Source organism: Phoxinus phoxinus (assembly GCF_949152265.1).
Source record: "Phoxinus phoxinus genome assembly, chromosome: 17".
Lineage (NCBI taxonomy): Eukaryota > Metazoa > Chordata > Actinopteri > Cypriniformes > Leuciscidae > Phoxinus > Phoxinus phoxinus.
In genome coordinates, this window is record NC_136892.1 from 28,013,047 (window position 1) to 28,031,963 (window position 18,917).

The 18,917-nt window shown below is 37.5% G+C and overlaps 1 protein-coding gene and 2 long non-coding RNA genes across 3 annotated transcripts; 1 reads left to right on the forward strand and 2 right to left on the reverse strand.

Moving 5' to 3' along the window:
- The first annotated feature begins 2,862 nt into the window (after nt 1-2,862).
- dipk1b (divergent protein kinase domain 1B) lies at nt 2,863-14,229 on the forward strand. The gene is made up of 5 exons (XM_079585923.1): nt 2,863-3,441; nt 7,202-7,336; nt 8,815-8,922; nt 9,304-9,480; nt 11,410-14,229. Exons 1-5 carry the CDS (start codon nt 3,376-3,378, stop codon nt 12,220-12,222), a joined length of 1,299 nt encoding a protein of 432 aa, XP_079442049.1. The 5' UTR covers nt 2,863-3,375; the 3' UTR covers nt 12,223-14,229.
- A 525-nt stretch (nt 14,230-14,754) lies between these two features.
- Nucleotides 14,755-18,204, reverse strand: LOC306985198. Its single transcript, XR_013794761.1, has 3 exons — nt 18,135-18,204; nt 17,959-18,017; nt 14,755-15,225 (listed from the first exon to the last, which is right to left on the reverse strand). It is a non-coding gene; the product is annotated as an uncharacterized lncRNA (long non-coding RNA).
- LOC306985199 lies at nt 16,799-17,182 on the reverse strand. The gene is made up of 2 exons (XR_013794762.1): nt 17,042-17,182; nt 16,799-16,910 (listed from the first exon to the last, which is right to left on the reverse strand). It is a non-coding gene; the product is annotated as an uncharacterized lncRNA (long non-coding RNA).
- Nucleotides 18,205-18,917: the final 713 nt, after the last annotated feature.

Consider the following 18,917-nt stretch of genomic DNA (forward strand, 5'->3'; position numbering starts at 1 on the left):
TAAAGTATTTACATCTGATTTGATTATGTAAATTACTATTGGAAAAGGTGTCGATGCTGTGCATACTTTTTCCTCTAAATCTTTGTGGTTATTTTATAGGATTTTAAAATAATATTCTAATAAAAAAGAGAGAAAAAAATCCGGTGTATATTAAAAAGGTCTCCTTTATGTGCACTAAAATAAAAATGAGCCATTCAATATAGACCAGACACAGTGTTATGTTATAGTGTCATTGATATTTTTGTACATTAACCCTGCTATATAGCCAGTAGGCTACAGTTTGATTTGCACAATGTGCGGTTTAAAACTATTTACCATAAAATGTATTTTGTTTTAAATTTTCTTTTAAAATACTAGTAGGGAAAATCATGATGCCAAGTGTTGAGAAGCGAACAGGCAGATTACCGATGAAAGGAGTTGCAGTTAACAAGATTAAATGATTAATCAGGGTGTGTAATCTGATCCACCAGATCTTCAGTGTGGTCACAGAGTCATTTAGCTGTTTAAATGTGACCTGACCACAGTCAGCTCTGGGCCAGTGTGTGTGTGTGTGTGTATTCCCGGACAAAGGCTATTTCGTCCCTTTAGTAGTTTCATTCAACATAACTGCATCAATGTATGGTTTATTAGATGTCAATCTGAAAATTGTTACCTCCACAACACAATAACAATTCACTTGAAAGTGACCACAATCTTTATATTTATTATCGATTAATGGAAAGAGTTTTCTTTTGATGTCACAAAAAGACTAATAATTGTGTCGACATTTTCTCAGCTGAGCTAAACAGCCAATCACAGCAGAGCTTCTGCTTCCTATCAGACGTCAGAGAGTAATGGTCAAGGGAGCACATCATGTCATCACCAGCTACGGTGACAATTTTGAGCTAAACTTTGTCCCCATAGATGTTGCCACACTGATGAGACACTGTGGCCCATTATATAATGGAGGTTATCCAGAAATTTAGCAAGATGAGTTGTTTTATTATATATATATGTACTATTTCTTGTGCATTCCTTATTGTTTCTGATTTATTTTAGCACAATTTTCCATGAACCTTTACCGCACTCTGTTGTCCGTAACATGAATTGCAAGAATTTATTGCACATAATTGTGCCTTTAAAGGGATAGTTCACTTTAAAATTCAAATTCTGTCATCATTTACTCACCCTCAAGTTGTTTCAAACCTGTATTAATTTATTTCTTCTGCTGAACACAAAGAAAGATATTTTGAAGAATGTCAGTAACCAAACAGTAGTCTGTACCCATTGACTTCCATAGTATTTTTTTTCCCTACTATGGAAGTCAATGGGTACAGACTACTGTTTGGTTACTGACATTCTTCAAAATATCTTTCTTTGTGTTCAGCAGAAGAAATAAATTAATACAGGTTTGAAACAACTTGAGGGTGAGTAAATGATGACAGAATTTTAATTTTAAAGTGAACTATCCCTTTAACTTCCTTAGTATAAAATATAAAATACTACTAAAAAAATATTTAAGTAATTTATTTGTCACATAAGAACTAAGCACACTGCACATGCACTCACACCTTTATTTGCATTGCAGTGAATGTACTCTTTTTAAATAAATAAAAAACAAGGACAACCAGTGGGACACAATCAACAACAACAACCTGAAAGTGGCCTGCACATTTTATACACATGCATAGAGCACTTTAAAGTTATGTAACTTTTTTTAGTTCAAAATGAACTAAATATAAATGAGTCAATACATCATCAATCAGTTTTGTTTTTGTCTTTCCCTGATGGTAAGCCTTGTTTATGGGGATAGCGGGATGGTTTTCGCAGGAAATTGTATTCATACGTCACTCACCTGTTTGTGTCTCGTCATATCCGTAAATAGAGAGAAGTTGCTCCGGCTACTTTGGCACATGCATGTTGTGTGGTAGGTTAGTTTTCACAATGAGCAAGAAAGGTTGACATGCTGGAATTTATTTTCAAGTAAGTACCTATTAATGGATATACAGCAACATCCTCAGTCAGCTTGAGATCCTTCTCATCTAAATTGGTTATACCTCTTAAGCCTATGAATGTTTAATGAGCAATAGGGTAATTAAATCTTTCTTTTGTTAGTTATGAGAAATAACCATTCTACAGCCATATTCATCTATTTGGCTTTGCCAAGGCACAACTAAAAAATTATTATTATTATTCCGCAAAATAAATGCATTTTTTAACCGCTATGGCCGTACCTTTAAGAATGTTTTTGCACGCTGATGTAACTTTTTAAATATATCTAACTGACAATAACTCAAATCTGATTGAATTGAAGTGTTTCATTTTCTATTATTCATAAATTTTCTAGAATTATTATTAAACATAGCTGATTTTCATGATAGATTTATCTTTTTCTGTTCTATTCAATTCCATTCTATTCTATTAAAGGGATTCCCTATTATTTTCTGTTCTATATAATATTGTTGATTATTTATTTTATTTATATTTTATTCAAAATGTCATTCTATTTTAGTATGATTTTAATATCCATGCAATATCATTATTGTCTTTGGTCAAATTTAAGGAGTATTCTTATATTGTCTTTTAATAAATAAAAAAGCGAAATTAAAGATAGTTTTTTTAAAAATCGAATTTTGTATTATATTTTTCTATTCTAAATTGCACATTTAAAGGGATATTTCACTTAGGCTGATCATATCCTATTGTCTGTGGTCAAATTTAAGGAATAGTAGGCTTGTTGTCTTTTTATTTTAAAAAAACGACATTAAAGGTATTTATCTGTAATCGAAATAAATGTATTTTATCACATTTAAAGAGATGTTTATCTTTCTTTTATACTATTGTAATCAGTCGTATTTAAAGGGACAGTATTGTTTGTTTTCTGTCGGCAGTGTAAATCAGGGTCTCTTCCCCTTTAAGGCGCTATGAGGAGTCACAGAGAGGCCGAATCTCCAGCTGATGGTCAGTGATTCTCATTCTCACGCCGTCTCTTCCACACGATTCATGCTGATCTTAAGGAGAATCAAACATCTGTCTAAATATCTTGCAAATGTCAGAGCTAGGTTTTAAAGCATATTTGGCCGTGTCGTATCTCGTCGCGCGAGGATGATGCCTGGAGCTCGCGCGTCTCTGGATGCAGCGCGTGCAAATGGATACGTGTGCGCGCGTGCCCTTGAGTCGAGCACCACCAGCATGGGATGTTTCTCCATCGCACGGCCGATTGAGTCTTGAAACGAAAGCACAGGGCTATAAAATAAGAGCAAATAATTATTTTTGCTCTTTATTGTGCCGGAGAACACCGCTGGCGTGTCGCCTGTAAAGGAGAAAACGAGATGAGAAAGTGACGGCGTGTTTGGAGAGGAATCTTGTGCTGCGCATCTCAGTGTTACTGTGAAGATGCCGAGGAGTTTACGCAGGCTGGTGCACCTTGTGCTCTTCTGTCCCTTATCTAAGGGTTTACAGGTAACTTTCTTCACTCGAATGACGATGTGTGGGAATCATTTCCCTAGGGAAACCTTTTAAAGAAATTGAAATAACACCGTAACACAAAAGTACCATGGTATATCACCAGATTTTTTGAGTATGGTACCAAGGTAATATGTTTCCTGGGCATTGCATTACCATCAATACTGTGTAAATGCCACGAGACATGAAAATGGAAGTCATTCAGCACTATGATAAGGGGAACTTTTACTCTAGTATCTCACGGCAGGTTTAATTTTGAAAGTCAATTTCTGTTAGCTATTAGGCTAAACATTTTTGCCCAGAAATATGTTGACATTTTGTGACACCATGCCCCACTCATAAGGGGAACCTACCAGTAAATAACTTTTAGGCTTTTCAGCTAAATCTAAACCGCAGTCAGTGTATATATATATATACACACACAGTGAAAATATACTAAATATATTTTGCACACATATCAATGAAACAGCAAATATGCCAAAGGCAACATGTAAACATATCAAGAAATTCTGTTAGTAAAAAAACACACATTTGTGTAATTGTACTTCTAAAAGTTACTGAAATACAGTCTTTGTGACAACGAGCCCCAGTCAACCCCTATTCTATCATATAGCATGGTATGACCATTGATACCATCACTGAATCTCCTGATTTATATGCATTGCATTCTTCGTCTGTATTGTGAAAAGACAGGTTACATAAATCATAAGAGGATCTGACATTTTAAATGTAGCAGTTAATATACTGTTTCCCCATATTTAGCTAATCTCACAGTCCACACATACACACAACTGATGCCTAGTAATGCACACCGTATGTTGACAGTATTTCTGTAGATCCGCACTAAGATCTCTCTTTCATAAGTGCACTCAGCGGAAGTGACCGTTTGAGACGGTGTAGGTCAACTCCTTGCACTGAAGATGGCACAGATGACAAATGCATCTTTCTTTTCTCTCGTACAAGAGAATGAAAACTGAACTTAAACAAAAGCACTAGAGTTGTACTGGTGTTTTATTCCATGCAATTACAATGGATGAGAACTGAGGCTTTCAGTCTTCAAGAATGATGCAAAAGCTTAAAGGGGTCATGACATGAGAAACCAAATTTGCCTTGATCTTTTGGTATATAAGAGGTCTTTGTACCATTAAAACGTCCTGCAAGTTTCATAGCTTAAGACGTCCTCCCCATTATAAACGAATAATTTATTTAAACAAGCTCTAAATACAGCTCGTTCTGGATCCATGGTAAGAAGTGACGTCACGGTACGAAGTGACGTACCAGCGTTTGCATATAGACCGCCTCCAGCACAAGACAACTACGCTTTAAGCGCAAAGCAACTACGCTCATTTCGTATCATTGTCGCGCCCGCGCGCTGCGCGCCTCACAAGTGTTCAGTCGACGCACAGCGAGTGGGTCTGTGTACAGGGAAATTACGAGGCCACGCAGATGTGCTGTTCCTGGCTGTGGACAAACAACATCTTTGAATACGCTGCGAAAGATCCAGTCGTCAGGGGAAAATGGATGCCCTTTATTTTTTGCGGACGTCTCGGTCACGCAGGGTTAGTTTAAGCGTTTGTTCTATACATTTGAAGGATGACTGTTTTGAGAACAAATCCCAAAATGATGCTGCCTTTGCCAGAAAACTGTTGCTCAAAGTTAAGTCTGTGCCGACTATTCTGGGCTCAACAACGACGACGCAAACTGTAAGTAATGTATTTAAAACTTTAAACTACTTTTTAAATACGCCGAATCCGCAAATGTTCTGGCTGTGGGCGTTAATAATTGATGCATAGGCACTGACGTTAGCCAATCATAACAGTGGGCGTTAACACTGAACTCTTAAAGGGGAAACACCCCCAAAACAGACTGTTTGAATCAGAGGATGAGAAACAGGGTGGGAAAAGGTCCTAAATCACTACATTTTAAAAGTTTTTTGTAAAAAAAACTATAGTAATACTATAATTGCACCTAAGGGAACATAATAATAAAATAAAAAAACCCATGTCATGACCCCTTTAATAAAATATAAAAGCGATCCGGATGACTTATATTCTAAGTCTTCTGAAGGCATGTGTAAGGAACTGACTAATTTAGTAACACTTTATTTAAAAATGCCCTTGTTACATGTAGTTACTGCAGTAATGACTATAAATTATGCATACTTACATGCAACTAACCCTAAACTAAACCCTAATTCTAAATTAGTTTTTTTTTTTTACACGTACGCTAGCGTATGCTAGCAAAGTACAGGCCTACTCCATTTGATAACGTGCGCAAATGCAGGCGGTCAACACATGCGCTCTATAAAGTTTCATCTTTGTCAAGTGTCTGCCCTATTTTTTCCATAAGTTATGACTGAAGACAGATCAAAAATGTTTTCTTTTAAACCAAAGTTGTGGTTATCTCAACCCCCCCTCACACAAGAGCTTGTCAATGCGGGCGTCTGTTGTCAATTTGTGAACAAATCTCTCAGGCTGGTATTGAGATCAATAGATTCATTGAAAAGATTTGACTCAAAACAATGAATCGTTCATGCAAACGACATCTCTACTAAAGCCCCATTAGTTGTATTTGCATGTCATTTCAATTGAAATGTTGTTCATATGAGTTTTGAACAACATGTGGGTGAGTACATTTTCAATGAAAAATTCAGTGCACATTTTTACATGACACGAATGTTAAAAAAAAGAAGATTTTTTTTGCTTGTTCAGGCCTTGTTTTCAGAGAACACACACACACACAGAGTGAATTTAGGTGTCTAATAACGGTTGTCTGTTTCAACAGGCTGTAATCAGATATGTGGGTTTTCACAGAGTCACACACACTCACTTTCCCACTCGAGGACAGAGAACAGTTGCTGCCTTCGGCATTCAGTGCCCTTTTACACCTGAAAACTGTCCAAGAGAAGATGTTTAATCTTGTTAGGACACATGCTAATGACCATTTAAAATCTTTCTCTCTCAAAGTAGCAAAGTTACGGTTCTGATCTTCTGCTCAAATCAAAAAAGTTTTTCAAATGACCTTTTAAATGTGGCACAAATCCTGCATAAACCACCCTGGCATATTCATCATCATCAAGTTTCAACATGTAATTGAATATATTTTTTTTATTATATGAAAAACTAAAATGTGGACTTCCAGTCTTCTTTTCACTGTTCAAAGCAAAACATTTTAGACATAATGCACATCAATACATATTACATTTGAATTTGAAATACATTAAAAAAAAATATATATTTAAATTAATATTACATTTTGCACCTATATTTTTATATGCACATTTTTGTGTAATACATAATTTAGTTATTGTGTAAAAAAATATTCGAAATAATTTGCCTGTATATCATAAAATTATGACAATAGTTGAATTAAGATTCATTATGTACATCAATAAATATTATATTTTAAATTATTAAACGCATTTAATATTAATTTTAATTGAAATATTACATTTAGCTTATTTTAAAAATATTTTACCTTTCTGTGTAATACTTTTTTCTTAGAATACTTTCTAAGAAAGAAATGGTTATGAATGATTGTATGATATATAGTCAAAGTAGCCTATGTCAAATGTTGAGTTAAGATTGATATTATAATAATAATGATTTTTACACTGCACATTGAAAAATTCTGATAATTATCCAATTTATTTCCACATATGAAATTGGAAATAAGATCAAATTAAAAATGTAATGTAAACAAGAGCTTATATATGTCATGTGAAATATTGTTAAGTGTATATTTATGTTTCTTTCAGTCCCGCTTACCTGCAGTAAAGGTCAAGTACCTGTTGGTGGCGTGGTTTGGGATTCTGGTGGCCAGCTGGGTGATTTACATGCAGTATTCCTCTTATTCAGAGCTCTGCAGAGGACACGTCTGTACCATGCTCATCGTAAGTCACTGCATCCTCCATAATGCATACGTTGACCTGGACATCTCTTCCCATGAGCGCCGTTCCCGGCCACTTAGGTGGAATCAACGTAGAATAGAGAGGATTTGCCACTTAAGACAGAGAGCGAGAGTCTTATGATGATCCAGGGCGATTGACAAACACCTCAGTGCGATCTCATACAGCACATGCACACAGATGGGGTATATTTATGCTGTTTTACCCTCTGGTATTTGTCTCTGACAGGAAGTCATTGCACATAAAGTATCTGCTGAAACTGGAAAATGAAAAGGAGGAAGCGAGAGAGTTGGCCGTTTATAATTATGCTGTTATAGAAACCTCATTTAAATAATCTCAGTTTTATTGTAACAGTAGGCTAATTATACTGTGTGATTGAGTTTAATCACAAATTCTATATTCAGCTACAGGATGTAAACTCAATGTAAACACAAAACCAGTCACATGGGTCAGCTATTGAAATTGAGATTTATCCATCATGTGGAAGCTGAATAAATAAGCTTTCCATTGATGCATAGGATGGGACAATATTTGGCAGAGATACAACTATTGAACATCTGGAAACTGAGGGTGCAAAAAAATCGAAACATTGAGAAAATCTCCTTTAAATTTGTCGATTATGCGGCATTCACTCACAAAAATAAATGTTTTTTATATTTACGGTAGAAAATTTAAAAAATATATATTCATGGAACATGATCTTCACTTAATATCCTAATGATTTTTGGCATAAAAGAAAAATAGATCATTTTGTCCCATACAATGTATTGTTGGCTATTGCCACAAATATACCAGTGTGACTGGTTTGTGATCCGGGTTCACATATTCTTTCTTAAAAAGATAGTTGACCAAAAAAATTCTTATTTACTCTTGTATCAAACGAGTTTTCCAGTCTTTTCAACGCCTTTCAAAGTGATGTTAGAATATATACATCTGTACATCCCAATCCTGCCGATCGACTGTCCTGCACAGTTCATCTCCAACCCTAATCAAACACACCTGCCTTTAAGTTTCAAGTGATCCTGAAGACCTTAATTGGTTGCTTCAGGTGTGTTTGCTTAGGGTCGGAGATGAACTGCGCAGGACAGTCGGTCAGCAGGAACAGGATTGGGTACCCCTGGTTTCATGGTGAGGCCCAGAGAAAGGAAAGCCCTTTTCAGCTCTTGTTTTGCAACATGCATGCTGACAGTCGCTTTGATAGATATCAGAAATGAAAGTGAGAAGGAAGAGAAGGCGCAGATGAGAAGAAGTAAATGTGCTGCTTTTAGAGTGATCTGTGCATTTGTGGGTCATTATCTGCCCAAGCACCAATCCATCATAACATCATGATCCATCTGTCCTCTAACTGGCAGGTCTGTCCTCCAGTGGCTGGAACAAGGATGTTAAATGGAGAATAGATGGCAAGATATAGTATTTACAGTATGTAGCATTTGTGGTTAATGCCTGTCCTTTTCCTGTGTTAGTGTGATCATTACCGCAGAGGCATCATCTCGGGGTCAGTGTGTAAGTCTCTCTGCGAGGAGAAAACTCTGTCTTTTCAACACTGTCTTTCAACGTCACCAACACACCAGGTAAACACGCATGGGTGATTCTTAAAGAAAATAAATAAGAAATTATAATTTCCAGGTTTTTGCATCACATTTATTTTCCATAACAAAAAAGTTCCATAATTTTTCCGTAACAATTTTTCTCCCGAATTGTCATTGAAGTAATACATCTTGAGTTTACTTTATATTCACCTTTTTTTAAAATATGCATTATCCTCAATGGTGATTTTCCTATACTGCAATGTAATTTTTTGTTACTATATTATTTTTAAATTTTTAAATGAATTTATTTGATTAGATTTTTTTTTTCATTGTCACAATGTGATTTTTTTATATTTGTATTATGGTTCTAAATAGGCATATATATCTGTCTCACACCTGTTCATATATATGTGTGTGGTGCAGGTGTACAGTGCTGTGTGGAAGGAGAAAGCCTTGTTGGTGAAGTGTGGTATTGATGAAAGCATGAGAGGAGAAACGGGTCCTGACGCTCCACTACTGCATGACAACAACCTCTATGACAAACCCACCCGCGGAACATCCATGGATGAATTCAGAGCGATGCTGCATTCCTTCCTCAAGGTCTCTTCATCTACTACACCTCCTTTATTGTACATTTTTCACATTAAAAGCAAATATCACAGTAAATCAGACCTGCAGTTTACAAAGAAACCAATTTTATGCTCATAGAGTTCTAAAGTGCCTTTTCCTTAAATTCTAGAACTTGACATCTTTATCTTGAACTTGAACTGTTGTGGTGCAGGCGTGTAGACCTCTCTAATGCCGTGGGTCCACCAAAGCGTTTTTTTCACGCGGCTGGCGTATTTTTTCAATTGTTTCCAATGGGAGCTGAACGGTTTTTTTTCACGCTGAAGCGCTCAGCTTTTTTTTACAGGTCGCCGAGAGTCGAAGATATTCAACTTCAGGTAAAACGCAGCGCTCATCACTGTCACTTTTTACCCAACCGACCAATCACAGTGGAGGAGAGGCGGGACTAATACCACACCGCCCAACTGTCACAACATTCTTTCTGTACAACGACATCAACCAGCAGAGCTAAACGAAGCAAAACTGTGCTGCGAATATATTCTGTATCATAGCAACGAAGCGTCTCAACTGAAAAAACGCTGCGCTGCCAAAACGCTCTCAAGCGCCCACAGCTAGGTGTTTTCAGCAGAGCGCCTAGCGTTTTCAGCTGGCTAAAAACGCTTTGGTGGACACACGGCATAATACCATCTTTGTAAATTAAGTTGAAAATGTAATGCCATGAATTTCAATGTTGATTAAATTAAATCACCATTCAAATGATCAGGAATATATGAAGAATATTCGCTGTATCACCCAGCCCTAATTGTGACTGAGATTTGAGATGTTCATGTCCTGCAGAGCAAAGCAGAAACTGAGCTAAAGACAGTCTAAGCCTCTCTAAGCTTTCGGCTGTTCCTGATTCTCTTGTAGAAGGCTGAAAATGGAGAGAGGGCAGGGGAGGGAGTGGGGTAACAGGGAAGAGAAGCCAAAAATAACTGAAGGAGCTTGAAAAGGTCACAGCCAGAACAATACACTCACTTTCTGTGTCACAAGGGGAGAACAACAAACACACACGCTTAAACAAAACCCACACAAATGCTGTAAATGGCCATGCACACTTCAGTATACACGCATACAAGTGTACTTGATAAAGACTGTAATTTAAACATCTCATGAAATACATTTTTCATAGTCCATGTCTGTTAATGTTGAGGATAGTGTCGGTACTGAAATGTAAAAAATGTGACGATACCAGCATTTCCCTCTAGCATTTTTAACACTGTTGAGCGGATTCTTAAACGCCTTTGATTGGCCATTGTAATCACATGCTCATCATATATGTCTCTGATTAGCAATTGCGTTCACGCGCTCAACATATGTCTCTGATTGGCACTTGTGTTTACACGCTCAACATATATGTCTGTGATTGGCTACAATCAATGAACAACACTTCAAAAACATGTCTTCACCGAGCGCTTACACAGATACACACGGGAGCGTTTGAAAGCAGGCGGATCTGTCTATCAGTGGAGATATTAGGGATCTGCTGATAGACGCCTGCTTTCAAATGCTCCCGTGTGTATCCGTGTAAGAGCTCGGTGAAGACATGTTTTTGAAGCGTTTATCATTGTATCAGAGACGTATATGTTGAGCGTGTGAACGCAATGGCCATTCAGAGGTGTTTATGAATCCATTCAACAGCGCTCAAAATTCTTGAGGGAAAAGCTGGTATCGTCACATTTTTTAAATTTCATTACCGACTTGGTACCGAAGTCGGTAGCTAATCTGTTTAATAGTGTACACCTAAAATTGGCAAATTAATTACTTCTCTCTTTTTTTCACTGAAAAACAATCCCACATTTTTTTGAATTATCTCGTTCATAAATGCATATAAAGATTTTCTCCCAATAAAATGCTCTCTAGAATGAATACTTTCCCTGCTCCTAATTTTTTCCCTTTCTCCTTCCTCTCATTCCTTCACAGGACAGTGTTGGAGAGCAATCGTCTCTTGGCACCCTTGTAACCCGTGTGATTTCTCTAGCTGATGTCAACGGTGATGGCAAAGTTTCATTAGCAGAGGCAAAATCCGTGTGGGCTTTGCTTCAGATCAATGAATTTGTTTTGATGGTGGCACTGCAGGATAAAGAACATGCCCCTCACCTGCTGGGCTTCTGTGGAGACCTTTACGTGACCGAACACGTAGCGCACAGCGCCCTCTTCAGGCTGGAGGTGCCTGGCTGGCTGCAGCCAGTATTTCCTGAGGCGCTGGGTGTCGCTCTAAACCAGTGGCTCGCTCCTGCGTGGCCCCGCCGGGCTCGTATAACCATCGGTCTGCTAGAGTTCGTGGAGGAGGTGTTTCATGGCGTTTACGGAAGCTTCTACATATGTGACGCAAGCCCGAGAAGGGTTGGCTACAATGCAAATTATGACTTCAAAATGGCTGACCTTCAGAGCGTAGCATCGGAGGCAACCGTCAAGGGGTTCCTGCGAGGGAGAACTTGCGAGGCAAATGCTGACTGCACTTATGGGCGAGATTGTACTGCGACGTGCGACCGATTGGCAAGACAGTGCAATGTGGAGGTGGTGCAGCCCAACTTGGCCAAGGTGTGCGCGCTACTGCAAGACTTCCTACTCTTCGGAGCGCCATCAGACCTGAGGGAAGACCTGGAGAAACAGCTACGCACCTGTGTGACTCTCAGCGGGCTTGCCTCGCAGATGGAGGTGCATCATTCCCTTGTTCTGAACAACCTCAAAACACTACTGTGGAAGAAGATCTCGAATACCAAGTACTCTTGAGACCAACATAGGATGATCAAGAGAAAGGCAACGAAGAGCAGGAGAATTGGAGACTTCCTGAGAGCAAAAGTGGACAGCAGCCTCTGAAGGGCCAACAGAATAGCTGAACTCTGTCAGCTACTACAGACTTAAAATCTGTCGAACATCAATCATCTTTGAGAGAGAATATAGTGTATGCTAAGAAAGGGCATACATGCACTACATCCCCACCTACTATTTTCATCAAGGGAATCAATTGAAGATCCTTTAATCCTATAGAAACGCCTTCGGAAGACTTTTTTTGTTCACCTTTGTCAGTTGTAAAGTAAGACCAGTCCAGTAAGGAACAAAAACAATTTGACATGTTACATGCTACACCTTCCCAAATTATACTTTGAATCTGCTTGGTCAACGTTTGGTTAAGGATCTGAGCTGCAAGCACAATAATAGTAGGTTCAATTCCAAGTAGAAGTAAACCTAGGAAAGGAGAGTTTCTGAGAGATTGATCTTGCTCTACATCCCCACCCTCTATTTAACTAGGTTTAATTTTACTCTATACATCTGAAACCCCTTTAAAGCTATCGAAAAACTATTGGAACTGTCTCTTTCTTTTGGCCGAAATTTCCAAGGTGAAGTTAAGAGTCTAATTAAGAACAAAGACAACTGGAGGACTTTCTTTGACCATGCAAAACCTCTTCCCAAATAAAGTCCTGCTCGGTGAACTTTTGGTTAAAAGGATTGGGGCTGTAAGCACAAAGATAAAAGGTTGATTCCATTAAGTAGTAACCCAAGGAAAGAGTTTGCAAGAGGACAGTCTTGCTCTACAACTGTATTACCCTTGAGCAAGACACGCAACTTTTGGTTGCAACAGTTTTTGTGAGTTGCTTCTTGAAGGGTGAACTACATCCACCCCTGTTTTGACTTTACACATGGAACAAGAGGGATCTTTAGCAAAGTTTGGAAGCACCCCTCCTTTTAAGTCATGACTGCAACTCAACCAAGACGTCAACACTGGAATGAGTATGAGTTAAAGGAATGAGTATAGGTTATATATATATGTCTTTTTACAGAGTGTATGGTGTGTTGGTGTGTGTGTGTATTCTAGGAGGATGCTTTATCTCATGTTGTAGTTTTACTGGAAGGATATTCCTTTTCTGAGAAGTCTGAAGCATTTGTGATGGGATTTGCTATGCTTGAACGGTGAGATTACTTACTGTGTTTCTCAGGGTATGTGGGTGTATGTATGAATGTGTTTGGGAAATGATTACTAGTAAAGGGATAGTTCACCCAAAAATAAGCATTTTGTCATCGTTTACTAACCTCACCCTCATGTTGTTTCAAATTTGTATGAGTTTCTTTGTTCTGTTGAACACAATAGAGGATATTTAAAATAATGCTGGTAACCAGACAGTTGTTAGTAGCCATTGACTTCCATAGTATTTTTGTTTTCCTACTATGGAAGTCAATGGGTCCATCAACTGTTTGATTGCCAACATGCTTTAAAACATCATCTTTTGTGTTTAACAGAACAAAGAAACTCATACCGGTTTGGAACAACTTGAGGGCAAGTAAATGGTGAACTATCCCTTTAACATGAAACAATATGGTGTTGAACAGAAAGTACAGTTTGAGGAATCACGGTCTAGTGACTGTGTGCAGGTATGTTAAACATATTTGCATATAAACCTGAAAGTGTGTGTGCATACTGTAAACACTTCTACTTGATTCACACACATACTTTACCTATGCGAGGGTTGATTTTGAAAGGACAACAAGCTTATGTCTTCTAGTGTGTGCTAGGCTTCTCATGTTGTTGAATGAAGTGATTTTATGTACTATTAAGTCATGTTTTTTATTTGATTCTGTGTCTCTGTATGGAGAGCAGCACAATTAGCATCAGGCCTTGTTCAGGCTCTTAAATACTTATTTTACCTCCATCATTCTGTTCAACTATTATTCAACGATTAGTAAATGTTTGAAACTCGAATTGTGCGTACGTGTGTTTTATTAAATGTTGTTGTTTTTTGGGTGAAGCACTGGCACAAAAACTACAGCTCTTGGAGGACAAACCCAAAAGCACGTATCCTTTTATCTGACCTTTAGAAAGAAACAAGGAATCTGCATATATTAGTCAAGGAGGCCTCCCAAAACCTCACCTTTAAAGGGATGTGTTACTAACAGGATCAAAACATGTAAATTCACTGACAAAGACTGAAAACTCAAAACAAACCTCAAACAAGCTGTTATTTATTTACATTTATTTCATTCAATATTTCTATGGCAGAAAAATGATCACAGAAGACTTTAGTCTAAAGTTAAGATAATTTTACTCTAGATGCAGATATTAATTCTAGCATATTTTACTTAGCATAATTATGAATGTAATTAAAGCATCTCATATTTAAAATGTGAACATGCTACTGTGCAAAGCTGAGTTTTCAGCATCATTACTACAGTCTTCAGTGTCACATGATCCTTCAGAAATCATTTTAATATGATGATTTGCAGCTCAAGAAACATTTCCTAATATTGAAAATAGAGACCTCAGCATTCAGATCTATTCACTTTAATGAATAGAAAGTTTGCAAGAACAGCATCTATCTGAACTAGAATGTTTTAAAACAATGCTTCACATTGATCAATTTAATGCATCCTTGAAGAATAAAACTATATATATATTATTATTTTTTAAATCTTCATGACCCCAAACTTTTACTTTTTTTTGTGATCAATTATAGAGAAAAAAATACAGATTTATTTTGTGATAATGACCAGTTCACTCTGGATTATCTCTTATTACAGCTTCCAAAATAAATAAACTGATACTGGATTATTGATGCGAGTGAAAACAACGGTACAATTTATGGCTCGTTAAAAAAGTTGACCTATCAGAATGAAGTATGTTGTGGGTGATGGTCATGTGATCTTGTTCAGCTGGCCCAAAGAGCAGGTGGAGATCAACAACCTCAGTTGAGTCAGACACATGTGGCACGCAGCAGATGAACATTTTGGTTTGTCATGTTTCTGAAATTATTAGAGCAAAATAAATATTGAAGCAAAGATCCATTTCTGAGAAAGTAACAATCACACACTTCACAAAATCATACGGTTTCATCAGCAGAAGGAATCCTGAGACATTTTTGTTGTTGTTGCTCTACTGATTTTTTTTTGACAACTTTTAATTAAATTCAAAATATCTGATTAACTGAATTAGAATGAATTAAAACCTAAACATATTGCAGATAACAGCATGACAGTCATGCAAAGTTGTTTGGAAATAAAAAAAATGAGATTGGGCTATTATTCAAACTGTTTGTCAGGTCTTTAAGATAATTTTAGGACCAACTAAACTTTACAGGAATTCAAATCCCCCTTGAATCAGAGACTCATGCTGGTTAGTAAGGGCTGGCACTCATTCTTTGCATTGTGGAATTATGTGTACAAAGTCTTTTATGGCGGCCTTCTGCTCTATGCTGCCTCATGACACAGACACGGCACATCTAGCTGCGCTGCAACGCCTCCAGGAGCAAAAACACCTCTGTGTGTGTGTGTGTGTATTTTTACTGGAGGAAGAAAACTTACTTGTCCAGCCTTCTGCAGTCGACCTTTGACCTCTGTTCAGGGTACTGTGTTAAAGTGCCCCTATTATGCTTTTTTTAAAGGTTCCTACAATTTTTTAGAGGCTCCTACAATAGGTTTACTTGAATTCAAGGCTTTTCTCCTAATATACATTGCAGCATCACCTCTTTTCTCACAATGTCTGAAACAGTTTACTGCTCTGATTGATCATATGGTCTACGCTGCTCTGATTGGTCAGATGGTCCAGTCTGTTGTGATTGGTCTACGCTGCTCTGATTGGTCAGATGGTCCAGTCTGTTGTGATTGGTCTACTCTGCTCTGATTGGTCAGATGGTCCAGTCTGTTGTGATTGGTCTACTCTGCTCTGATTGGTCAGATGGCCCAGTCTGTTGTGATTGGTCTACTCTGCTCTGATTGGTCAGATGGTCCAGTCTGTTGTGATTGGTCTACTCTGCTCTGATTGGTCAGATGGTCCAGTCTGTTGTGATTGGTCTACTCTGCTCTGATTGGTCAGATGGTCCAGTCTGTTATGATTGGTCTACTCTACTCTGATTAGTCAGATGGCCCAGTCTGTTGTGATTGGTCTACTCTGCTCTGATTGGTCAGATGGTCCAGTCTGTTGTGATTGGTCTACTCTGCTCTGATTGGTCAGATGGCCCAGTCTGTTGTGATTGGTTTACTCTACTCTGATTGGTCAGATGGCCCAGTCTGTTGTGATTGGTCTACTCTGCTCTGATTGGTCAGATGGCCCAGTCTGTTGTGATTGGTCTACTCTGCTCTGATTGGTCAGATGGCCCAGTCTGTTGTGATTGGTCTACTCTGGTCTGATTGGTCAGATGGTCCAGTCTGTTGTGATTGGTCTACTCTGCTCTGATTGCTCAGATGGTCCAGTCTGTTGTGATTGGTCTACTCTGGTCTGATTGGTCAGATGGTCCAGTCTGTTGTGATTGGTCTACTCTGCTCTGATTGGTCAGATGGTCCCGTCTGTTGTGATTGGTCTACTCTGCTCTGATTGGTCAGACGGCCCAGTCTTTTGGGATTGGTCACAACTGTAATATCCAAAAAAGCATAATAGGGGCACTTTAAGTCACAACCCATATAAAATGCAGCTCCACTTCTTCAGTGTCTGTCTAGAGTTCATGAAGAAGAGTTAGAATCTAAAATATTCAAATACAAAAACAATTTAAGGGAATAATGGAGCATTTGGAAAGAGTTTAACAGACTAACTAACAGATTCAGACTAATGGGCACTAACACACACAGGGGTCTGGGTTGGGTTATCCGGCCTCGTTCCAAGCCCCTGGTCCACCATGCAGGACAGCAGGGTCGATCACAAGCCAGTTTCTTTCTGCCCACTTCTGTCACAACAGTGGCATCACAGCCAGAGTTACGTCTCATAGGGCAAAACCCAGAGAACACAAACACACAACAACACACACTTACACAAGATACACACACTGATGGACTAGACTTCAGCAAAAAAAAGTTGTATGTTATTAATTAATATATTATGTAAAACACTTGTACTTTTAATTAGACAAATGCTACATATAGTTTATTCACACTACTGTTCAAAAGTTTGAGGTCAGTAATATTTTTAAGGTTTTTGAAAGAAGTCTCTTCTGCTCACCAAGGCTGCATTTATTTTTTTAAAAATACAGTAAAAACAAAAATAATATTACATTCATCAAAATATTATTACAATTTAAAATAACTGTTTTCTATTTGAAAATATTTTACGTCATTTATTACAACGTATTACTACATTTTTACTCAGAATTCTTTGATGAATAGAAAGTTCAGCATTTATTTCAAAATAGAAATATTTTGTAACATTATAAACATTTAAATAATATACAAGTACATAGTATATAAAAATATTTACTGTCACTTTGATCAATTTAATGCATCCTTGCTGAATCAAAGTATTAATTTCTTTAATACTAAACTAAGACCTCAAACTTTTATTAAATTGTAATCTAAAAACAAATATGAGAAAAATTAAAAACTATGTCAACTGCGTGTTTTATAAATAACAGAATATTTTTATTTATTTTTCTTAATTTCTATTTATTTATCACTTTAAAATTTCCTTAAGATTTAATTTGGGCAGAAGTAGGCTAGTAAGTGAAATTGAACCATATCTGGTAACAAATATTGTTGACAGTAAATCTTTACCTGATGCTGGAAAATCATGGTGGTTTCCAAACAGGAAGAAAAAGACCTTCATTCAGGGTCTGTAGTGGAGATAAAACATAATTTATAACTGTGCAGCATTGTTTTAGAGCTTACAGCAGTGTGGGTTCAGTGTGGTTACAGTACTTTGTATTGTGATTGACAGCAGCGAGTGTCACCTGAGTTGAAATCACGTCTTGCGCGCTCCCGCGCCCTACCGACACGAGCACGCACGCAACTGAAGCACGCAACTGAAACACGCGCTGCGTCGCTGCTGTGTGTCCAAGAATAAAAATAACCCAAGTACTAAAACATGACAGCACGGTGTTACAATATAAGATTTTAACAGCAAAATCCAGGATTTTGCACAGTAGATAAATATTTTCGTATTATACTACAGGCTAATGTATTTGCATGCAACACGTGGGCGGGTTAAGCCAGTTTTAAGCAGCAAGGTGAGTTATGTCTGTAAACATTGCATATACCAATCGACCATATTTAATGTGATTAATTACTATTACATACATATTTTATGACGCCACACTCATTACCCTTACTAAGTTTTCTAATGCACAAGATCTAATGTACAGTCAAGATCTTAAACAATATAGTAAATAACATAAAATGCCTATGTCTACATAATAAAAATCTAATGAGCAAATTGTTTTGCGAAAATCAAGATATATGTAGGCAATATGTAGATGTTCTCACCTTCATTGCAGAATGAAAAAAGTCCCAGTGAGTCCAGAGTGGCTAAAGGTATTTATCAGGTGTTTATAGTAAGAACTACGGCAGCCTGCTGGGACACTAAAGGCGGATTTACACAAAGCCACGAATTAATGCTTGAACTCCTCCTCAAAAAGGGTCAAATAAAAGGATGGGGGTCTTATTGAACGTTATTTTAAAAGCACAAATAAGTATATGTTTCAAGCATGTCAGCAATGATAACGGGTAGAGAAAGT